The 20,625-nt window shown below is 40.9% G+C and overlaps 2 protein-coding genes across 7 annotated transcripts in view; one reads left to right on the top strand and one right to left on the bottom strand.

Moving 5' to 3' along the window:
- Positions 1–31: 31 nt before the first annotated feature.
- LOC106020465 (toll-like receptor 1) lies at positions 32–17,422 on the bottom strand. 4 transcript variants are annotated; one of them, XM_038178029.2, is made up of 3 exons: positions 17,126–17,422; positions 5,772–6,016; positions 32–2,332 (listed from the first exon to the last, which is right to left on the bottom strand). In XM_038178029.2, exon 3 carries the CDS (start codon positions 2,260–2,262, stop codon positions 310–312), a length of 1,953 nt encoding a protein of 650 aa, XP_038033957.1. In that variant the 5' UTR covers positions 2,263–2,332; positions 5,772–6,016; positions 17,126–17,422; the 3' UTR covers positions 32–309. The 4 variants fall into 4 exon arrangements, with proteins under 4 accessions (XP_038033957.1, XP_038033958.1, XP_038033956.1 ...); XM_038178030.2 differs by lacking the exon at positions 17,126–17,422 and adding an exon at positions 16,894–17,038; XM_038178028.2 differs by lacking the exon at positions 17,126–17,422 and adding an exon at positions 6,163–6,302.
- The window catches only part of FAM114A1 (family with sequence similarity 114 member A1), a 35,732-nt gene continuing 21,419 nt past the window's right edge, over positions 6,313–20,625 (top strand). For 2 of the 3 annotated variants that reach the window (XM_038178026.2, XM_005030905.5), the window contains exons 1-3: positions 6,313–6,583; positions 8,911–9,260; positions 10,787–10,874. In XM_038178026.2, coding sequence (XP_038033954.1) covers positions 6,313–6,583; positions 8,911–9,260; positions 10,787–10,874 — 709 coding nt within the window. Of the gene's footprint in view, positions 6,584–7,816; positions 7,965–8,910; positions 9,261–10,786; positions 10,875–20,625 lie in introns of those variants that run through there. The other variant, XM_038178027.2, reaches the window with a different exon arrangement.

Genomic DNA, 20,625 nt, shown 5'->3' with positions numbered 1-20,625 from the left:
CCAGCAATTCAGTCCCTCTTCTACAGGACTATACCAAATGCTCCAGATTTTATTCCACTGAGAAATAGTTACTACAATATTTCAAGTACAGTTTCAAAAAACACGTCCGTTTATATCTTGGTGTCAATCTCAAGTGACTTCCAGTAAACTGGGCTAAATTTTTCCTCTAGTAAGGCAGCATAGACAATTCTGTAGAAATAGTATTCTATAACACAAAGTGAAATATATTGACAACAAATAGAAATCATAAAGTATTTATTGTTTCATTAAAAAAAAATAAAAGAAGAAGAAACTGCATTAGAAAGGTTCTTAATCCCTTTCTCCACACCTTTGCCCCTCAGCCACTGGCAGGTTAATGTTAATAGCTGCCCTCAGGTTAGCCCAGAAAAGGGCACGCTTGCTCCTCTCCTTTGGCCACTCCAGGTACGTTCTCTTTGCCATGAGAGCCTTCAGCTTGTGGTACCTCGCAGGGATAATATACGGAGGAATAGGCTCCAGCAAAATCAGGATCAAGCTGTTGCAGTTCTCACTGAACAACTTGTGATGGGCAAAGTAGAGCTCGTAGTGACACCACTCGCTCTGTACAAAGTTGGGAGACAACACAAAGATTGACTTGTAGCTCTTGTCTATGCAGTTAATGATATTCTCCACAATGCTCTTGCCGGGAACAAAGTTTCTCTCGTGCTGGCACAGCTGGACGCTGCCCTCCCCCTTCTCCAGGTTCGGGATCAGCTCGGTCTTCACCCACACGGAATCGCGCTCGCTGTAGGAAATGAAGGCGTGGAACTGCAGGACGGTTTCCCGCTCCTCGGGGCACTCATGCCAAGCTCTGCGCTTCGTCTGCGTCCACTGCCACAGCATGCGCACATACCACGGCACGTCCAGGTAGATGCACAGAAAGGCCACCACCCCCACCAGCACCAGCGTCAGCAGCAGAGCCGTCACAAGCAACAGGGTCGTGTTGCAAGCGAGCTCCGTCAAGTGGAAGTCCTTCAGCTGCGTTCCCTTCAGGTCCTCGGGGTACTCGCACACGTATGCCTCCGGCCAGCCGGACAGCTTCCCCCCAGACTGCCTCTCCAGACGCACGAAGGCCTGCAGTTCACAGGAGCACTTGAACGGATTGTGCCCGGCTTCCAGCTCCCGCACCCTCTGGCAGCTCTCAAAGAAGTCGGCGGAAGGGGTGAGGATCGAGTTCATCTCCATATTCAGGATCTCCAGGGCCGAGAAGCCACCGCACCCCGGCAGGTCGGCCAGCCTGTTCGACGCCAGGTTCAGCTCTTTCAAGGACTTCAGCTCAGCAATCCCCTGGGGGACGCTGCTGATCTGGTTGTTGTGTAGGTCCAGTTTGTTGACATTGACCGGCAAGCACCTGAACACGGACTCTGTCAGCTGGTTTGAGGACAGGTCCAGCTCCTTCAGAGACTCAGTCCATTGGCAGTGCTCCTCGGCTCCATCGGTACGCAGCAAGTTGCTGCTCATGTCCAGATACCTCAGTGATTTCATGTACCTGGTCATGGAGCTCACCTTGGAAAGGCTCTCAAATTTATTCTTCTGTAAGATAAATATCTCCAGTTGAATTAATGTGTCACAGTTTTGAAAAAGCAGATCGGTTAAATCATTGTTTATAAAATTTAGGTATCTAAAGGGACTGTTAGATGAAGGACATAGCATATGTATCATCTCGGATCCTGCTACTGTCAAGGCTTCAATGTTCATGTCTGCAAGTATCCGGTACAGGTCATCCTGTGAAAAGTACAGATCTGTGACTAAAATGTTCTTCAGTGCCAGTGCTTTCATGGAAGTACCCGAATACCTGAAGTTATATTTTTCAATGTTCGACAATTGTGTAAAATTGTTGATATTGAAATATTCAATGGATGATTGCCATATAGTCTGAAGAAGTTCAAGAAAAATATTCCAGTCCACTGACACATTCGTCAGTGTCAGATTTTGTAGCCTGGAGCCTTTTCCGAAATCAGACAACAAAGTTATTAATTTTTTTACATTGCTATTAGTGATTTGTGACAATGACAGGCTTTCTGTAGTGTTTTCTATTACAACCCAATTGTAATCAGCTTTGGACTGCTGATGATGATGATTATACAACAGTGGAAGGCTCATGATGTTTTTCTCAGAACCACCTTCTGGAAAATTATTAGAAACAGGTGTAAAGAGTTCATCTTCCACAGACAGGCTGATATTGTTCCAAAAAGTTAAAACAAAGAGACACTCATAAACAAAAAAGTTCTGGAGATCTCTCATTTTCTTTGCCGTACTGGTTTATGGTTCCTTGCCAATGCTCAATATTTATCCATCCGTCTTTGTTCTTATCCTGTAACAACAACAAGAAAAACATATCGTATCATTAAGCGTCTATCCAACAGCCATCAAAGACCAACTTTGTTAAGGTTCATACTTTCTGCCTCTCCCTTTGACTCGGAAAGGGATTATTATAAGCCTATTATCGTTCACGAGAGGAGTTCCTGAACTGTTTACTTAATTTTATTATTTAAATAAGTGTAATAAGTGTTATTAAATAATTTTATTATTTAATTAAGACATTCCTTCATTATTTAATTATTATTTGATGGTGTATTTTCATGCTTTATGATAGGATAAGCAGGCAAAAACCCAGGAACCATATCTCTCTCCTGTTCCACAGCAGTGTTTTGATTGGGTTAAATAGCGGACACGATGAGAACACTGGGTAAGGTGATATTTATTTTTATTTTATTTTTGAGTTAAAACAGAACAGCACCTTCAGTATTGAATGCCAAACACTGGGGTTATTGCCCTAGCAAAGACATAAACCAGTCTCTCTTTATTTCTGTACGACACTGGTCAGAAAGTCCATCTTAGCTGAGGTCTGAATATGGAACTAACTCCAATGGAACTAATCTATTGTTCTGGTTTAGCATACTATTGTGCTATATGGAGTAATAATTCGTGTCAAGAAAATGGTCGATATTAATAAAGAAGGGGGAGATGTGGAAGTGTGGCCATGGGGGTCAGCAAGCCCCAAGGTTGATGGTAACATCAGACTCTTCACGATGAGGCCATCAGGAATGTAAAAGAGCTTAGAGGGAACAAAGAAGGGTGATTCAGGAGATGCCATGCAGTCTTGGGTTCCTTCTTCTCCTCCAGCCGTTAAGGCATGGAAGTTTCTGGGTGTTTGCTGTTGCCAGACAAATTTGTTTGACCGATTAAAAGTTGTTTTTGAAAAGGACTGCTGTGGGGAGAAGGGTAGAAGAGGGGAGCCTGTCCTCAAAATGAAAAAAAAAGGCAGCAAGATATAATGAAGTTATGGCATCAATAAAGAAGTAGAAAGAAGGAATGAAAAGGAACAGGCTAGCAGAACGGAGACCAGGACGGGAACAGGGACATTGATCGCCCCATGAAGATAGCTTCAGCCAAGGTCAGCAAACCGCTCAGAGAAGCTCGCACAGAAAGTCGCTGGAAATGGCACACCGGAGCTGGAGAGAAGCTCAAGCTGAGAGAAGCGGAGCCACACACACAGCTGCCCCTCGCTGGTAAGCAGCTGCACTTTGTGGGGAATCATACATGTACGTCCTTAGGAACAAAGACTGTCCTGGTAACCTTGCAACTTATTCTCCTTATTGACAATCGGACAGTTTATGAGCCTGAAATATGGGACCAAATTGAGGTCAAGGTGTGGGACTCTGCTACTAAAAACGACAAGGTTGCGGTGGGACTGCTCAGCACCTGGCGAGCAATCTCTGAGGCCTTAAAGAGCCCTGTGGGACCACAGTCAGAAACGTGTGGTTTGCCAGACAGTGAGGGAGCTGCGGGCTCCTTTACTGATCCTTCTGCTACGCCATGGGCCCCTCTGCTGCTACAGCCATCCAAGGCTTTTGCTGCTACGCCCTCTGGTGACCTGGACGTGCCTTTTGACCCAGGCCTATTGGCCTTGAAAAGGAGCCAGATCTGTTTCCCTTCGATCTGGGAGGAATAGGATATATAAGGCCTGAAGACCGAGTTGCTTGACAATTTAAAGCAAGACCTACTGTTCTCACGACTAGCCTTGGAAGTCTCCGGAGTTTGTAATCAAGAAAAGGAATGGAAAATGAAGACTGTTATAAGTCATGGAAGATATGGTAGCACTTCAGCCAGGCCAACTATGCTCCCCCAGTCATGGACATTACCTTTTCTGATTGTACATATGTAAAGCCGTACTCAGGTTTAGTATGTAAAAGCAACATTCTGTATATGTAGAAGGTTCGTCTGTGAGTGCTGGTAGAGCATAGACTCCCTGCGCACCCAGCACTGTTTACTTGCCTTTTAGAAATACTACTAAATTCAGATTGAGTTGAGACTTCATTTATAACACTATTGTGTATTAACATTTCAGTCAGTCTGGAATCAGAGGAAATAATCTTAAAAATTACTTTTTCAGTTTCAAGTTTATTCTATACATCATAGTTCATTTCACAGCTACACGTGAAAACAAGTTATCCAAAAAAGAAAGGGAAAGATGGGAGAGACACAAAACAGAACATGGGCAATTCATACTCTCCACTGTCACGCTGATAAGCCTTATGGTGGTACTCTATGATACGATACTTTGTTTCTGTCAATATAAACAAGAGAATTCACATCTAGTTTGCAAGTGACACTTTGTACCATTGTTACACACAAGCCATACTATTGTCTGTTCCTGACTGAAGAGGTAAAATCTTGCGGTAAGCCCTTGCTTATACCAAATGTTCACTCTTGTTTTAGAATATAACAATTTAACCACCTGAATGTAACACAGGCATTATTCTACTGAATACAGAATCAGATGCACATTTAGTTAATGTAAAAAACGGCCATAAATTAGTCACCAACAACAGGCTCTATCTGCTTCATTAAATGACAGTATACTGGCTGCTGGCATAGTGTGAGTTCTCCTGTTCTGTCTACATACTATAAAGATTAAGCATATGTTAAAATTTTACCATAAATTGCATGCCATTAGTCCTCATTTACCACTCTAGTGCAATCACTTGAAGATGAATATATTCCCCAAACGACTTGATAAAAGTAGCCAAATTAAGTCATATAATGAAGTTGTTTCCTTCCATTTTTTAAAATGTATATAACTATTTACTAAAAGGCAATATTTTTTTTCTTCTGAAGCCTACCAAGAACCTGTTAGGAAGATGATCGCACTCAGAGTGATAACAGACTTCAGTGAAATCCAAGGTGAGTAGAAGTGTTCTATCTTTGTTTATTGCTCATTTTCTGCACTAATTTTTCTGTTCCAAAACCATTTGCAACATTTCCGCAGTGAGAAAATACAAGCAAAATGAATTACTGAAAAGTGAAAGAGAAAGAAAACTAGTAAACACAAGTGCTAAATTCAGTGAAGCCAATTAGGAACTCGGGAAACTCATACAACGTCCTATCTCACAGACAGACATATACACACATTTACAATGTTCTTTCATCCTTGAGTAGCAACTTCCTATTGCAATACTGACTAATTACTGCAAGATCTATTTTATAGTCAAAATTACCAGTCATGAGAAGGAAAAACAAACCCCCAACTATTGAGCTTCATCTATTATGATTCCTACAAAAACAATGCCTTTACTCTATCACAAGCTCCCTTAAAAAGAACTTGTGAATCCTAATAAATACATCTACACATTAATCAACCTAAAAGACACCAGAACTTCCAGCATGCCCTGATACTTACATTCTCATTGAAACACCTAAAAATAAGCTTATTGTTTAGAAATACGAGCACGTGTTCTGCTATCACCTACCTTAATGGGATACTTCAGATTGTTTTGCTAAGTCATGGAGCTTTATCCTCATTTGTGAGGCACGCTTCTGAGAACTGAGGTTTTACTTCATGACCTCCTACAGCAGCTCTCCTCAGTGATTCATAAGAAGTTTTGTTATGCTTCCTGTACCAACAGCAATTTTTTTTTTTTTTTCCAGCAAAGGAAGTCTGGTGACAGAAACGATGCCGCAACAAATCCTGGAACTGCAAGAGGGTATGCTTTGCCTGAAAACGAAGCAGCAAAAAGAGGAACAGGCGTGAGGGATCCGACAGTGACCAGAACCGCAAGCTGTTTGCCAAGAGCCAAACCAGGGCTCCTCACAGAGCGGCGGGCAGCACCGCAGGCACTTACTGGAAGTTTGTGTACGCACCTCCCAGCTACTTTCGGCTGCATTTCCTAGATATGCAGCCAAGGTGCAGGGTGTCACCTGAAAGGCCAACTCCCAGCAGTGCAATCCTACAGCCGCATATTTCAGCCCCTTTCTGCCTCCTGAGACAAGCGGGGCTGTAAGGGGTTGGTAATGGTGGCTGGGGTGACTCTGCCTGCGGCGGGGCAGTGCTGCCGGCATAGCCTCCAGCCCTGGGCACAACAGGCAGCCGCTTTGGAGGGACGTGAGGGAGAAGGACTGAGGGAAGAGCCCTCCCTCCTCCCAGCGGCCCGGCACGGCACAGCACAGCACAGCAGAGCCGGCCCATGGCCGCCCGGCCATCGCTTCCTCCTCCCCCCGCTGCTGCCGACGTGGCGGGGCGGGGAAGGAGCAGGGGGCGCGCCGGCAAGGGGACTGCTGAGCGGTAAGGAGCACGGCGATTTCTTGGGTTGTTTTGGTTTCCTGACACTTTCCCGCAGGCTCCTCACCCACAACTCAAGCCCGGAGGGGTTTAAACCAAGAGACGAAGAAAAAAAAAAAAAAAAAAAAAGAGGAAGAAGAAGGGGGAAGCTGCGGGTTTCAGGGAGCGGCTGCTCCTGCCTCGCCCTGCCCATGGGGGAAAAGCGACCCGGCGGGGAGTGTGGTGTCGTGGGGATTGCCCCTGGGGGGCAAAAACAGACAAAAAAGAAGTTATCGAGTTATTCCTGAGTGAGGTGGTGCCAGTCGCTTTTGGGGCGGGATGAAACTCCACAGGCGGCCGCCGCACCTCAGAGGTGCTGGTGGTCACCGGGCTGGTGGTCGCCTAGAGCTGGCCTCGATGCCTTCCTCTGGATCCCAAAGGGGAGAGGGGCTCCCTCATGACAGAGCTGTCACGGTCATGTCATGCCGGTACAGCCCGCAGCGACGCCATGCCCTAGGGTCAAGCACAAGTGGATGGCTTCTTGGTTTCTGACTGATTTTAGGAGTTTGCTGTTAGGTGTTCTGGTCCCCAAAGGCAGGCTTAGCAGAGGACTGCAGGGACCGCGGTGGTCCCCAGAGATGAACCAGTCCTCCCACTATCTGTGTGCACATGTGAGCCTTTAAAATTTGTGGTGTTGTCGGGTATTTGATCATCCAGATCCAATCCCGATGCGAAACCGTGATATGTGTATCTACAGGTTTTACTGGGTTTAGTAGAGGATCCTCATAACTGACACAAATAGAAACATTTTCTTGTGGTGATATTACCCATCACACAGAGTGCTGTAAAATTATAGCAATATTTGCCTACATTATTTGATGGTATTTGCTGTATTTGTAATAGAAAACTTCAAATGTTTGCAGCAAATGTAAATATTCTGACTTGTAAATGCATGTTTGCTAAAGATAATTAAGTTACAGCGTAAGCTAAAGTAATGTAAGTGGCATCAAGTATTTGTTTATTTATGCCTCTCATTCACTGATCCTAAACGCTATTCTTGGTACTGTTCAAACAGCTGCTCTAATTCAAATTAGATAAACAGGCTGCTAAGGCCACAGATGTACATGGTTCTATAGACTTCAATAAAAGGTACTAGTATAAGTACATGCTTGACAGGCAGGCGTCTTACTAATCCCAGTTATATTCTGCTTTTCACCCTCTTTTCTTGTTTGCCAGTCTCTTTTAGAACCTCAGTCATTCCAACAGGTACGAAGTTGTGGACTGTTTTTAGTTCAAATGGGAGTCAGTGAAAAGACAGCATCAGCAGACAAGGTTGCTTGAGTTTATTTTCTTCCACTCAGCTCTGCATGTAGACAAGACCTTGCAATGACAGCCCTCTGTCAAGGTTTGTCTTTCAAGTACAGTGCCAGGCATACCATTATTGTCAACAAGTAAATAGTAGTAATCGCTACTAAAGTCCAGTGCTCTTGGACTCTGCCAGTGAAGCTTCCTAATCAGCTGCAGAGCTTACTCCATGGCCATTTCTTTCTTTGTGTGGGTCCTTCGTGCAATGACTACAATGTTGTGGAAAATGCTTGGAAATGCATCAATAACTGTACCTCATGCAAGCTTGCCTTGGCTTCAGAATTGAAGTTTAATCACACAGAACTGATGCCTGACGTTATAGGAATAGGTGAGAGATGTTGTGCTCCCCAAACAGTAAGCTTTTGAGACAAGCAGTACAGACTCTATGTGAGCAGCAAATGTTTCCTATCTGTGAATTGGCTGCAGGGACCCTGGCCAGTTGTGTCTTCAAATTATGACCCATCTCCAATATATTAATATTACTGAAGTTTTTACTGGTGCTTTTTTCAGCTCCTTGGCATCTTCCTCTCTATCATTCAGAAGATGATAGGAACATGTGTAAGTGGAGGTGATGAAAATAAGTGCAAGAGCTGCTTGGCCATTATGTTCTAGAGGCATTGCAGCTCAGATTATCACATTTTCCAGTATCCTATCTATACATCTAATAAGGAACATAGAAATTAACCATGGGGAAGCTCTTATAGTTGACTTATCCAGGCAAATGAATGTGCTTTCTCCCTCAACAAGAAGTATTTTGGAAAACAAAAGAAAAATGCTGCTCTTTGTACTAGAGTGCAGTCCTGCAAGGTGAATCAAGTATTCAAGGTATAATTGTGTCAGGGTCAACATGCTGTATGTACCACAGGGCTCCGTGCTTCAGGAGACCTTACATCAAGGCTATGTTGTTTTTCAGCAGTAGCTTTTGGGAAACACTCCATATTTTATGATTATTCATCTAAAAAGTCTACCTTGTTTTCTGTATTCAGAATTGAAAATGTCTGAAGACTTAGGTGATGGCATCCCACCTGAAGAAAAGCCTGAAGTAGTGGAAATGCCAAGCAATGATGTATTGCCTCACGAGTCAGTACCAGACCTTGTGGAGGCTGAGATCTTGCCTACGTCTTCACATGAGGAACATGGACAGGCTGCTCAGAGTGCCAGTAATGGACAGAAAGGAGGCATATTTATTAATGAAAATCCTTTGACTGAAAAAATAGCTGAAAATTTGCCTTCCAGTGGAGAGCTGGCTGAAGATATGCCCACTGAGTGCATTGAGACAGTAAGCCTTGATGCAGAACCTGAATCTGAAGAAACACCACCTGAACAAAGCAGTCCAGTGAGTAATATTTTCATTTCCATAAATGTCCTTCCCTCCCTGCTCTGTAAGAACAGAGTTTTGTGAAATTTGTATACTGCTTTTTAGAAAAAAAATAAGGAGTTACGTACAGAGAACCTGCATGGGAATAAAATCAGTTAGACTGCAGCACCAAGCCTTTGGAAACTAGGAACAGTTGAATTTCTCTATTTATATCCCTGCTGGAACATTTTCAGGTATCCACAAATTGGAAAAGGTTCAAATGCATTTGTTTAGTCCCACTACCAGTAACAGGGCCCTGCCTCCAAGAGGTTACAGGGGATGTATACAGTGCAGAGCTGCTTGGGATACTTCAGCTTTTGTTCATGAGTTAACTGTGCAGAGGCAGTAAGTTACATGCAGTTGAGACAACAGTTTCTTAGTATGATTTAAATATGGAGTAGTGATACTTGCTCAATTCCACACATTAATGGAAAAAAGTGGGCAGCACCTCTTCTGGCTGTGTTTTGATGGAACACAGTTGTTAGGAATTCCCTGTGCACACCTACTGGGTTACACCTATGAGGAGACTGAGGCAGAGAAGCCTCTAGCTTTGTCTCCCTATGGAACAAAAAAAAGGAGATGGATGCCTGCCTGTCCCAAAGAATAACCATAATACATTTGCATGGCTTTATAAGGTTAGGTGCCTGAAGAAATATTAGGACGTCCATAAGACATCTCTAGAGTTTTGTGTGCCCTCAGGAATAGGTGCTTTGAATTAAGCTTCCTATTGTGCACAGAGATTTAGATTTCACATAATACCCAACCTAGCACTGTCTGTAAGTGATTAGGATCCCATTAAGAATCTGTTGCTCTTTTAGGAATTAAAAAGATTTTAAAATTTGACTTCTAGTGATCAAACTCTGAACATGGAGGCAATATAAATTGGTCATTGTAATAGAACTAGAGAAGCGCATGTCTGTCCAGGGACGGTATATGCAAAATAAGCTAGAATGACACTTGACTGTGACACCGAATTCTTAACTAATCCTCGGTACAGACACTCTTATTTCTTACTGCAGTTGTAGACACATGTTCACTGCACAGTCAATTATTCCCAGTCAAACATTGCAATTCCTTAGCTAGAAGGTACCGTACAACAGCAGATCCTGCAGAACCCATTACAGGACCTTTCAGCTCAAAGCCTGCGGGGTTGGTTTAACCCACTACAGAAGACTCTGAGTTAGCCTGACTTTGTATTGAAATAGCCAAATTATCAGTGTCACAGATTTGGAGTGAGCTTGATGACTATGGTCTCTTCCTGGAGGGAAGAAAAAGTGAGGAAGGAATAGAACAGTCCTGCACTGTAATAAGAATGATACCTCTATGCATGGACTACTTTGCTAAAAAAAATTTGAGCATCTGTTAGAGGAGCTAGCAACAAAGTTTTTGTCAGTAGTCGTTCAGGGCTATTTCTCTGTATATTTTGACTCTAAAGAATCATTCTTCAGAAGGTATCACTGATAACATGACTTTTAGACAGTAAAGTAATATATTTGTTCTTGTAGGCCACAGACTCCTCATCTAAAGCAAGTAGATGGGGAGCTTGGGGTACCTGGGGCAAGTCTCTCCTGTCATCAGCTTCTGCCACAGTGGGTAAGTGCTTAGTCAGTAAGCGATATGGAAATAATTTTAATATGCTGTTAGACATGTTAATGTCGTATCTTAAAAATAACATCTAAAGGCAAAACTAGTTGTCTTGATTAATAAGATTTGTAGACAGTTTTCTCATGATAAGCTTGGCAAACTGATAGTGTGCCATGATTTTTTTTTTTAATAGGATGAAGGACTTTCCTAAACTGTCAGGGCACGTAAATACTTGTCCAGGTCAAATTATGGACAATGTAATAGGTTAGTTTGTAAAGTGAGTGACTTATCATTGTGTCTGCCTCACAGAAAGGGTGCATAGTATGATGCAGTGACTATCAGTTGTGGGTTTTGAAGCCAAAGCCTTCCATCCCCAAATCACGCACATGCATGTTTGTGGTATATGCATTATAACTTCTAACTGCACAATATGAATTCATTTCTCATAAATTACTCTGGCTTTCACTGACACACAGTGAAGCTGGTAATCTTACCACACCAGAGTTCAGGGAGTGAAACAGCATATCAAAACATAGACCCTGTACTCCCTCTCCCTGTATGCTCATTTCCAACGGTATGTCAGCCCAAAATATACTCACATAGACTTCGGGTAAAACTTAATCATTATACCCATTAAAAGCTCACACAGACAAGAAGTGAAGCATGCAATAGATAGTTAGCAGCAGGAAATTGTTTCTCACAAAACAGCTGCTAAGCTGTTAGCTAATGAGCTCTCATCAAGGATCCACAAAATACCTTCAAAGGATGAACCTCGGAATTAAACTTGATCGCTAGTTACTAAAAATAATGAATTTAATGGAGTTATGGGGTTTGTGATCCCATATAAGGTTAAATAATTCTCCTCCTGATCCTTTTTTGTTCAATGGGCAACAAATTATTTCTGTCTATCCCTCAGAGAAGGAGGGAACTTCCCTATCATCTCTTCTTTCAGTAACACCCACACTCAGGAGTTCATAATTATCTTTTCTGTCAGACAGTCGTCCAGTTAACACGACTAATAAACTTAGAATGGGTTTCTAAAATGTCTTTAAACTGATGTAAATAAAGGCTCCTGCTGAAAGGGGCAGGCCTGCCCTGCACTACCAATGTATTTTTCCTTCTCCTATGCTAATGATAGCCTTTGTGTAGCAGTGCAGGGAGCTGGATTCTGGGACTGATTTTGAAAGTACCAATGAAGTGAGAGCTGGTTCTTCACCTGGATTCATTTGTAAATTCCTTAATCTGGTTCACATTTTAATCACCTAAATGCTACTGCTAGTGTGAGGGAAATGACGGGAGCATACAGATGGGGACAAGGACAGCATAACTAGCTGTGGAACTGCATAAGTGTTGGCAGTTTCTATTAAACCATAAAGTTCAGTGCGTCTCTTTCAGACTTGTAGAAGAGCCTGTGTGTTGAAAACTTTGCTTATTTTGTTCCCAGCAGCATTAGTAGGTGTAATAAAAGATACTGCTTTCACAGATTTCTATGGGCCTTGCTTCTCACACATTCTCAACATAACAGCATAGCTACAACAGCATTCTGAAAAGAATTTAGCCTAGTGTAAATAACAAAAGAGGTCAAGTTATGTGCATGAAAGTAATTCCGCAGTTGATCAGTTGAAATTGTAATGGTGATGGATTAGTTCAGTTCATTTTTATAGCTGCAGTAACGGGTTTCTTGGAAAACAGCTCTTCTAGGTGATTCACTTTTGCCTATGAGATAGCCCCATTTATAATCTGATCAGGTTTTGCAGTAAGTAGTAGTATATCAGATGGAAATTCTAATGTTCCTTGTGAGTTCTAATTTACTACCAAACAGACATTGTTTTTGCAGGCTTTCAGTGGCAATCCCACTTACTATCTTCTGTTTCAGTCTCGGCTTCACAGAGCAATCAGTTAATATCACAAAGCGTATACTTTTTCTGTGGAGCAGCATGGATATTTTCTTGCAAAACTGACACAAGCTTGCCTGAAAGTGATGAATACTGTTGGAAAACAGTATTGTTGGGAGACGAACAATAATGTGCATTGTATCTCTTCCATCCCTTCTTATTCCCTAATAAGTAAACAAGACATACTATTTACAGCTGTTTGCTGCTTCTGTCCATGAAAGCTGCTGCCAGCATTGTATATCTGTGAATTTCCATAGGCTATTTTATGATATGATCTTTTTTTATAGGCCATATAAATACTGGTTCATGTACATTTAAATCTCATGCTTCATTGACGTTAAATACCACCTGACTCTATCAGCATTGTTGCTGATTTTCAGTGAGTATAAATATGCAAACAATTTTGTTGTCTAGGCAGTCTGACTTGATAAGGTTGTGTGACGTCTATTTAAAATAGGCATATGATCACCATGTATATATTTGCAGCATTGATGTTATTTTAAAATGAGCATGGTTGGAACAGTTCAAGTTGCAAAGGAGCATCCGCAAGCAGAAAACAAAACAAAAACAAAATTTTTAGCTGTCAATTATTGCAATTGGGAAAGAGTGTAAAAACCAATGTCTATATGTACAGCAGCACTTCTGCTGTTTTTCCTGGAATTTACAACTTAGACAAACTTTCTGACCCAGGGGTCAGGGTAGGATTGAGTTCCCATATTCTGATGGAATAACTGTGGATCTAGCTTTTCTGTATGAATTTATTAAATAAAATAGGCATTGAATGAAGCGGAAAACAATTGACATTCAACTATCCTATAGTCAGATATACTAGGTCTCTCTGGTTTTCCTTATAAGATATTCTAAGGCTGATGTGGATACTAAGTCTTAATTAACAGCATTTGAATTTATTACTTGGGTTGCTAAATCAAACATTTTAATACAGTTCACAGAACCCAAGATAACTTAAAATGCTACATACATAATCTTAGATTTGCTCTAGGAAATCAATACAGCAAGTAATAGTGTATATTCCTGATATGGAGGGCTTATTTCCAAGTAGTATGTTATGGAAATTCATGCTTGATCCTGGAAAGTATTTTCTGCCTGCCACTGTAATAGACAGGATGTTGGGCAGGGTATGCCATATATCTGATTCAGTGAGAAACAGAGGAAAAAAGCTATTGGGAATTTCTGTAAGCTTCCTTCTTTTTATTAAATATTTATTATTCCCCTTAAAGTTACTCTATTTAATATCTGAGCAATTCAACTAATATCAGAGCAGCTTCATCTCCTGTTCTACATCAGAAAATGGATTTGCCATGATCCAGTCCATTTAATGTTGCTTATTGCTTTAGTGCATGGTATAACGGTATAAGTAAAGCTGCTTTTCTGGAATTAGACTTATCAGCAACACCTTCAGTATGTGATTTTTCTGTCTCTGTCATTGTTTCTGTATAGCACAGCTGCTTGTCTTCTGAAACATGACAAATATTTACAGTTCCTTTTTTTTTTTTCCAGAATTGTACAATGTAAAAATAGCAGAAACCATCTGTGATGGACTAGATAACATATTAAAGGCCTAATCAAATACATTCAGCTTTTACCAAATACTTTCCTTTCTCTTTAAGTCTAAGCTGAAACGGTTGTTCAAGGATCCCAGTTGCATTATTCATCAAACCCTGATTTAGAGCTCCCAAACAGATTAGCATTTTTATTGCATGTCTATATGTTTAGCATTGCTGATTTTAGTTTCCAGCAATAGTTTCCGTATAATTTTATCTTATCTCTCTGTAACTAACTTCATATGTCGCTATTGATTGCTTTGGTGATGGTTTTGTCTTCTGGACAAAATGTCTGTTGTCTTTAAAGTGACTGACGTTTTTTGGATCAAAGCCCCTTTCCCTGGCATTTCTGCCTGTGAAAGGCTGATGTGATGCTCCTCCACACAACTGATAACACAGTGCCTTTGGGAGAAGCAGCAAGCACTGCCTGAACCATGCTCAGTGTCTGACACTAGGTGTCACGCTAAGAAAGTTATTGAATCTGCCTTGTTACTGAGGTAAAGGGGGTTGTTTTCTTCTTGAAGATGTAAGAAGTTTGGCTTTCCCCTTTGTGAAACCACAGTGGAGCAGATCCACTGAAATAGTTGCTGGGATGATAGAAAGGGAGTAGTAAGCTCAGTGGGATCTGGAGATAGAACTTGTAGTTATTGTCATCTTTTTACTCTTTTAAATTAAATTGTTTCCCAAATCAGCAATTATACAGTCCAGTGTTTTAGTAACAGTGCTGACAAAACTGTACCATGGGGTCCCTCCTGCAAGCTAAGCCCATCTGATGGCTGACGGCCACTGAAATGTGCAGTCCTGCACCTCTCTTCTCCTTGCACATTCTTTTTTGTCCATGTGCCAGCACTCATGCTTTTCTGAGCACCTGGTAATCCGGTTCAGGAAGCTAAATCGGCATACAAATAACCCCAGAGGAAAGAAAAATCAATTTTCTGCCTCTTTAGTTCCTTGAACCAATTTGCTATGGAATGAGGTAAGTGCCAGGGCAAGCAGATGAACAGACAGGAGCAGGAGCTCCCTCACCAGCACCAGGAAGCCATTAGGTCAGCCTAGCAGTGACATCAAACCCTGAGCCCCAAGGCTTAACTGGGGCAAAATGTATTCTCAGTCTGTATTTGAAGCTTGTGACTTTTTTTTTAAAGAACAGCTTGAATGGTTGAAAACTTACCTGTTTGTTTGTTCATTTTTTCCAACTAAGTGAACCTGCTGGTTTAATGAAAGCTGTTATCTTCCTACAAGCCTTGTCTTTCACATGGTAGATTCTTTTATGTGGATGAATTATGCCTTTCATGTATTTGCAGAAGTTACAGCACTCAACAGGCTGCATTTCCAGGGAAAGCCTGTTGTAGATCAGCTTGTTCTATGATTTGGTGTCATGTTGTATGCATGCGCTTCACTCCACACAAGTTTGCGTGTTTTGTTCTTTGAAACTCCAGTGCCCTTGATTAGGCTGTCATGTATCATTACCTCTAATTCAACAGAAATAATAAAAATAGAGCCCAGCTAGTTAATTCACATGGTCTGAAACGCGTATTATAAAGCTGCATAATGCACCTCTTTCGTACATTGCTTTAATTGTATTCTGTTTTCTTGGTAATTTTGTGTTTATGTACATTTCTCATCTAGCTCGTCACCAAGTAGAACCACACACGGAAATAACCGACACCCATAGTTTTCCCCATATGCTGAAAATTTTGTTTTCCTGTCTTGTGTATGAGGGAAGGAAATGTCACTTTGTTCCTGAACTTGGATATGTGTATTAGTCAGCATTGCATAGCTTAAATTTAAGTCTGTGCTGAACAGAAATGCAAACGCTTCAGATAATGTCAAACTGAAGCATTGAAATGATGTGAATATCACCTCCATTCTCTACAGATTCTATTCCCCTGTTATGAAATAAAGAGTTACATAAAAAAACAAAGGCTTAATGTTATGCCTTCCTTTTCTGCGGTCATAAAAAAGGACAGTTAATCTCTTCCGAAGATGTTTTTGTTGTTTTTTTTTTTCATTGCATAATTCAAGTTTTCAGTTGATTCAAGGAAGACTATTTTTGTGCCTGAAACCACATGGTGGTCACTCAGCTATTTTGTGATGGCACATTACAGCTGCAGAAGCAGCAAACCCCTTTTACAGATCTTCCTTTTTAAGAATCCTGAGTGTAAGTAACAAATGGGAGGAACTGTGGACATGCTTTTGGGGACTGTAGTCCCATTTGCTTTCTTTGTCTTTTAATGTGGGCTTATGATGTACCAGAGGTTGAGAACCAATAAAGTGTTGTAACAGCCTTTATGCCTATTGCTACTTTATTAAAGCATTTTATCAATTCAGGTAAAGAGATCTGAAACTAGTCTCATTTATGGGCTTAATTGGAATTATTTCTGATTTACAGACTGGATGGTATAAGTATGGTAAAAATCTAGGCAGTGTATTTGTTTTAGCTGCAGGGAAGGTAATTTTGCTAAAGCCCTGAAGTAAATGGAGTGCCAGTTGTGAAGCCTGAAAGTGAGCACAGTGTGCTCCCACTGCTTTAATGCATATGAGCAGAGTCCAGCTGCCTTTTCCACATACCTATATGCATCCAGTGGGGTGATGCCTTCCAACAGTGTTCAGGTTCCTCAGTTTCCCTGTCAGTTTCAGATGCTAACTGAAGGCCTTAATCTTCAGCTTGAACTAGGAGAAGCTTCATCCATTTTAGTAGGTTAAATTTCTATCGGTAGTTCATCAGGGACACCCCCAGTGGTACAACGCAGGTTACAGACTGGGGTAGGCAGAAACAAAATTGCAAACTCATCCTCCCTACCTGTACCACTGAAGCATGGAGTCCAGTTGCCTGGGAGTGCGAGATTGACAAGGCACGGAGGTTCTTGCAGGAATGGCTGAGGTTTCAGATGTGCTGAACCACCCTCCAGAGAGGTTTGTCTGCCTCTTGCAGCTCTGCAGGGAACCCAAAGCTGCTCAGCTGGGAGGCTGAAGATGAGAGTGTCTGAAGTGAGGTGGGATGTGTCTGACTAAAGCATTTGTGATCGCTGCGATTTGGCCTTGGGCAGATCAGGCGAGCTCAAAGGTAGGCCATGATTTTAGGCGGTGCGTGCAAAAGCTGCCTTTTCAAATGAAAGATTCCACCCAGCAAGCTAAACAACAATATTCTGCTGAAATTACCAGCCAATACAATGAGGAAAAAAAAAAAAAAAAAAAAAAACAGTCAGCATGTAGGCAAGAAAAACAAAACCAACAGCACAGAAAAACAAACTTAAGGAAGCGTGTGGTTTTCTTCTTAAGCAAGCACCCATAGCTCTTTCACCTCTGCTGTTCAGATGAGTAAGTGGGGGCATCTGAGGTGCTCCTAAGTTGACGATATCAGTTCAGTTGGTGCCACACCCAGTGTAAGAAAAACAGTGCGATGTTATCTCTAAAATGCGGCCTTATCTCCCACAACCACTTTTATTTCTGTGCTTTTGGAAATCAAAAATTATTATTTTCATTTCCAGCGCAGCATGTGGCTGTGCAGCATTTGTGCAAGTATGTCTGTCTAACAGTGCTGCATTGTTTCACTTGTGATATTCTGATGTTTTGCTGTTGCAGTCAAAGGTACATGCTATGCAGCTTCCTTCAGCAAAAACACTCCCGGCTGACCTGAAATATTTTCTTGTCATTCTCGTGCATGTAACCACAGCCTTGAAAATGCTGCCTAAGACTGTAAATAGTAGTACAGCTCCTGTGTGAATGCAAATCTTCTTGGAGGTGTAAGCTCATCTGCAAATCCATGACAGCCAAATCACAGAATGTTAGAAAAAATAAAATAAAATAAAACCAATGTATATTTATAGAGAGAAAAAAAAATGAAGAACTAATCTGAAAATCATTAACTTTTTCACAAACACTTAAAAGGAAATTTTAGCCTAATATTCATAGCTAAATGTTTATATGATTAAAGGACAATATTTTGTTATCAAGTCAAAATCTTTAAGCAGTTTATGTCAATGGAAAGAACAGAATGCTTTTTCTCATTTAACAAAATGTGAGCAGGGGAAATGGAAAGGAACATGACACCAGGTATCTTTTACTTGATATTTAAAGACACGTTATAAGTATCTTTACTTATACTTAAGATACTTTATAAGTATCTTTAAAGATACTTATAAATAAATTTAAAGATACTTTACAAGTATCTTTAAAGCACAATTAATAATTATTTAAGTGAGTCTCAGGAAACTGATGAGTAAATAAGTGACTGAAGAATCTATTCATGCAGATATTTTCACTGAGCCAATTAAAATGTGCAGGAGGTTGGGATTAGACAAAGTAGTACTCCACTCTCCAGTATCTGCACTGAAGCAGACCTTACAAGGGGCACATTATTCAACAATGATTTATATTGCTGTGGCAGATAGCCTAGCATGTCCTATGTGGTTGTAAGACATGAGATGAAATAGGCAAAGGCCGTATTTTCTTTAGACAGGTAAGAGCATTTATGTGCCTTGTTTCTCTGTTTCAGTGTAAAACATCAGGGCTCTGTGTAATTTATACTCTCATATGGAAAATCACTTGTTTCTGCTGGTCTGTTCCTTAGGGAACATCTGTTCTTTACTTTGTGTTTTCCTGCACATACTCCAATTTTCTTGTATGTCATCTTTCAGTAGTGCTGCTTCACATATGGTTTCTGGAGTATATTTATTATCGAATCTGTAGAGCACCTGATACACAACCCATCTGGAAATCCCAGAATCATAAATTTAAGCTTTCCTTCTTTCTACTCCTTTCCAAATAGTTTTGATGCATCTTTTTAATCAGATTTTCAAGAAGCGTATCTGTATGACTGTATATACACATACATCTATACATATGTATATACATATATGAGTATTTATATAGATTATAAAATAGTTCAGTTGGAAGGGACATTCAAAGATCCAGTCCAGCTGCCTGACCACTGGCAAATGATAGGCTGTTTTGCTGTAATTAGCCCAAAAAGATGTTTTGAACTTTCATAATAGGAAGTGCATGCAATTGTAAGAAAGTTTGGGCAACGTGTGATGAATTGTTACGCTTGACTTCCTGCCTTAGATGTGTAAGTGTCTGCCTAAGCATCTGTATTAATGGCTTTACTGAAATTATTTATGTAGTTACCATTCAGTTTAAGGTAGAGAGGCCAAGAAGTGCTGGATCATCATTAATACTTCCAAGTAGTTAGGACAGGTAAGTAAAGTACTCTGTTGCCCTACTGCTGGAAATGATTGACTTTACAAGCGATGCAGTAGCTGTGTAACATGCAAGACCCAGGAAAATAGGGGCACTGAAGCCATTTCATTGTGTTATGGAATAAACAGGAGGGCTTGCCTGGCTCGTTGGTTACTGACTGCAGTCAGCTGATGTGCAGAAGCTTCCAGCTAAGGCAGGTGTGCTAGCTAGATCGTTTGTGATGAGATAAGCACATCATGAGCATGACTGCGTAGGGTTATATCCAGAAGCAGAATAGGCAGATCATTTCAGGGTAGTCTTTTTTTAAGGCAGTATTTTTCAACTACAGCTGATGCATATGAGGAAGCTACTGCCTCCTTTTGCTGACCACCAGCCAATCGCACTGTATCCTATAGTGGGATATTAGCAGTCCATGTAATCTGCTCTAGAAAATTCTGTGTAAAAAAGCATGCCAAAATGATTCAGATAAAAACACTAATGACATACATATTTTTTTACATAAAACTAGACCATTTTAGTAGAACAGAGTTAAGGAGTCACTACATGTGCATCTGCACAGAGGGCACAATCTCTGCAGGAGATTGTCCACCAGTGGAAGAATAATTCTTTGTCCTCTAACACCTCCAGACTTTAAAAAGTGTATTTAAACATCAGTTTTGAGGATACATGCTTCAAATTTGACTTTAAATGAGCAACTGGGAAACATTGTTCCTAAAGTACTTAGTGAAGAATACTGAAGAACAGATTTCTCACCTCAACCCTGCAGTTATTCACAGTTCATCAAAAGGCAGATAAGGTTATTGTTCTGGACCTCTGAAAATGAAATAATGCCAAACCCTACAGCATTGTGAGGATGATCAAGTTCTCTTTAAACTTTCTAATAGAATATTCAGCATTTTGAAAAGTAGGGAACTAAATTAAACTCATTTGTGCCATTGAAACAAGTTTTACAACATTTTTGATCCAGTGTCATTTGTATTATATTTTAACTTAATTTTTTCTAGTCAGCTAATGTACTGGACATAGTAGAACAAGTGAATTATTAACCTAGAAAATAAGTTAAGCAAGTGAGGTAGGTTTAATGCTTACCCTGATTATCAG

Source organism: Anas platyrhynchos, chromosome 4 (assembly GCF_047663525.1).
Source record: "Anas platyrhynchos isolate ZD024472 breed Pekin duck chromosome 4, IASCAAS_PekinDuck_T2T, whole genome shotgun sequence".
NCBI lineage: Eukaryota > Metazoa > Chordata > Aves > Anseriformes > Anatidae > Anas > Anas platyrhynchos.
Note: the sequence above shows the minus strand (reverse complement) of the source record. Positions and strands in the feature narration are given on the sequence as shown.

What these genes read in the sequence shown, in the direction of transcription:
- LOC106020465 (XM_038178029.2), bottom strand. Translation starts at nt 2,262, where the DNA reads ATGAGAGATCTCCAGAACTTTTTTGTTTATGAGTGTCTCTTTGTTTTA.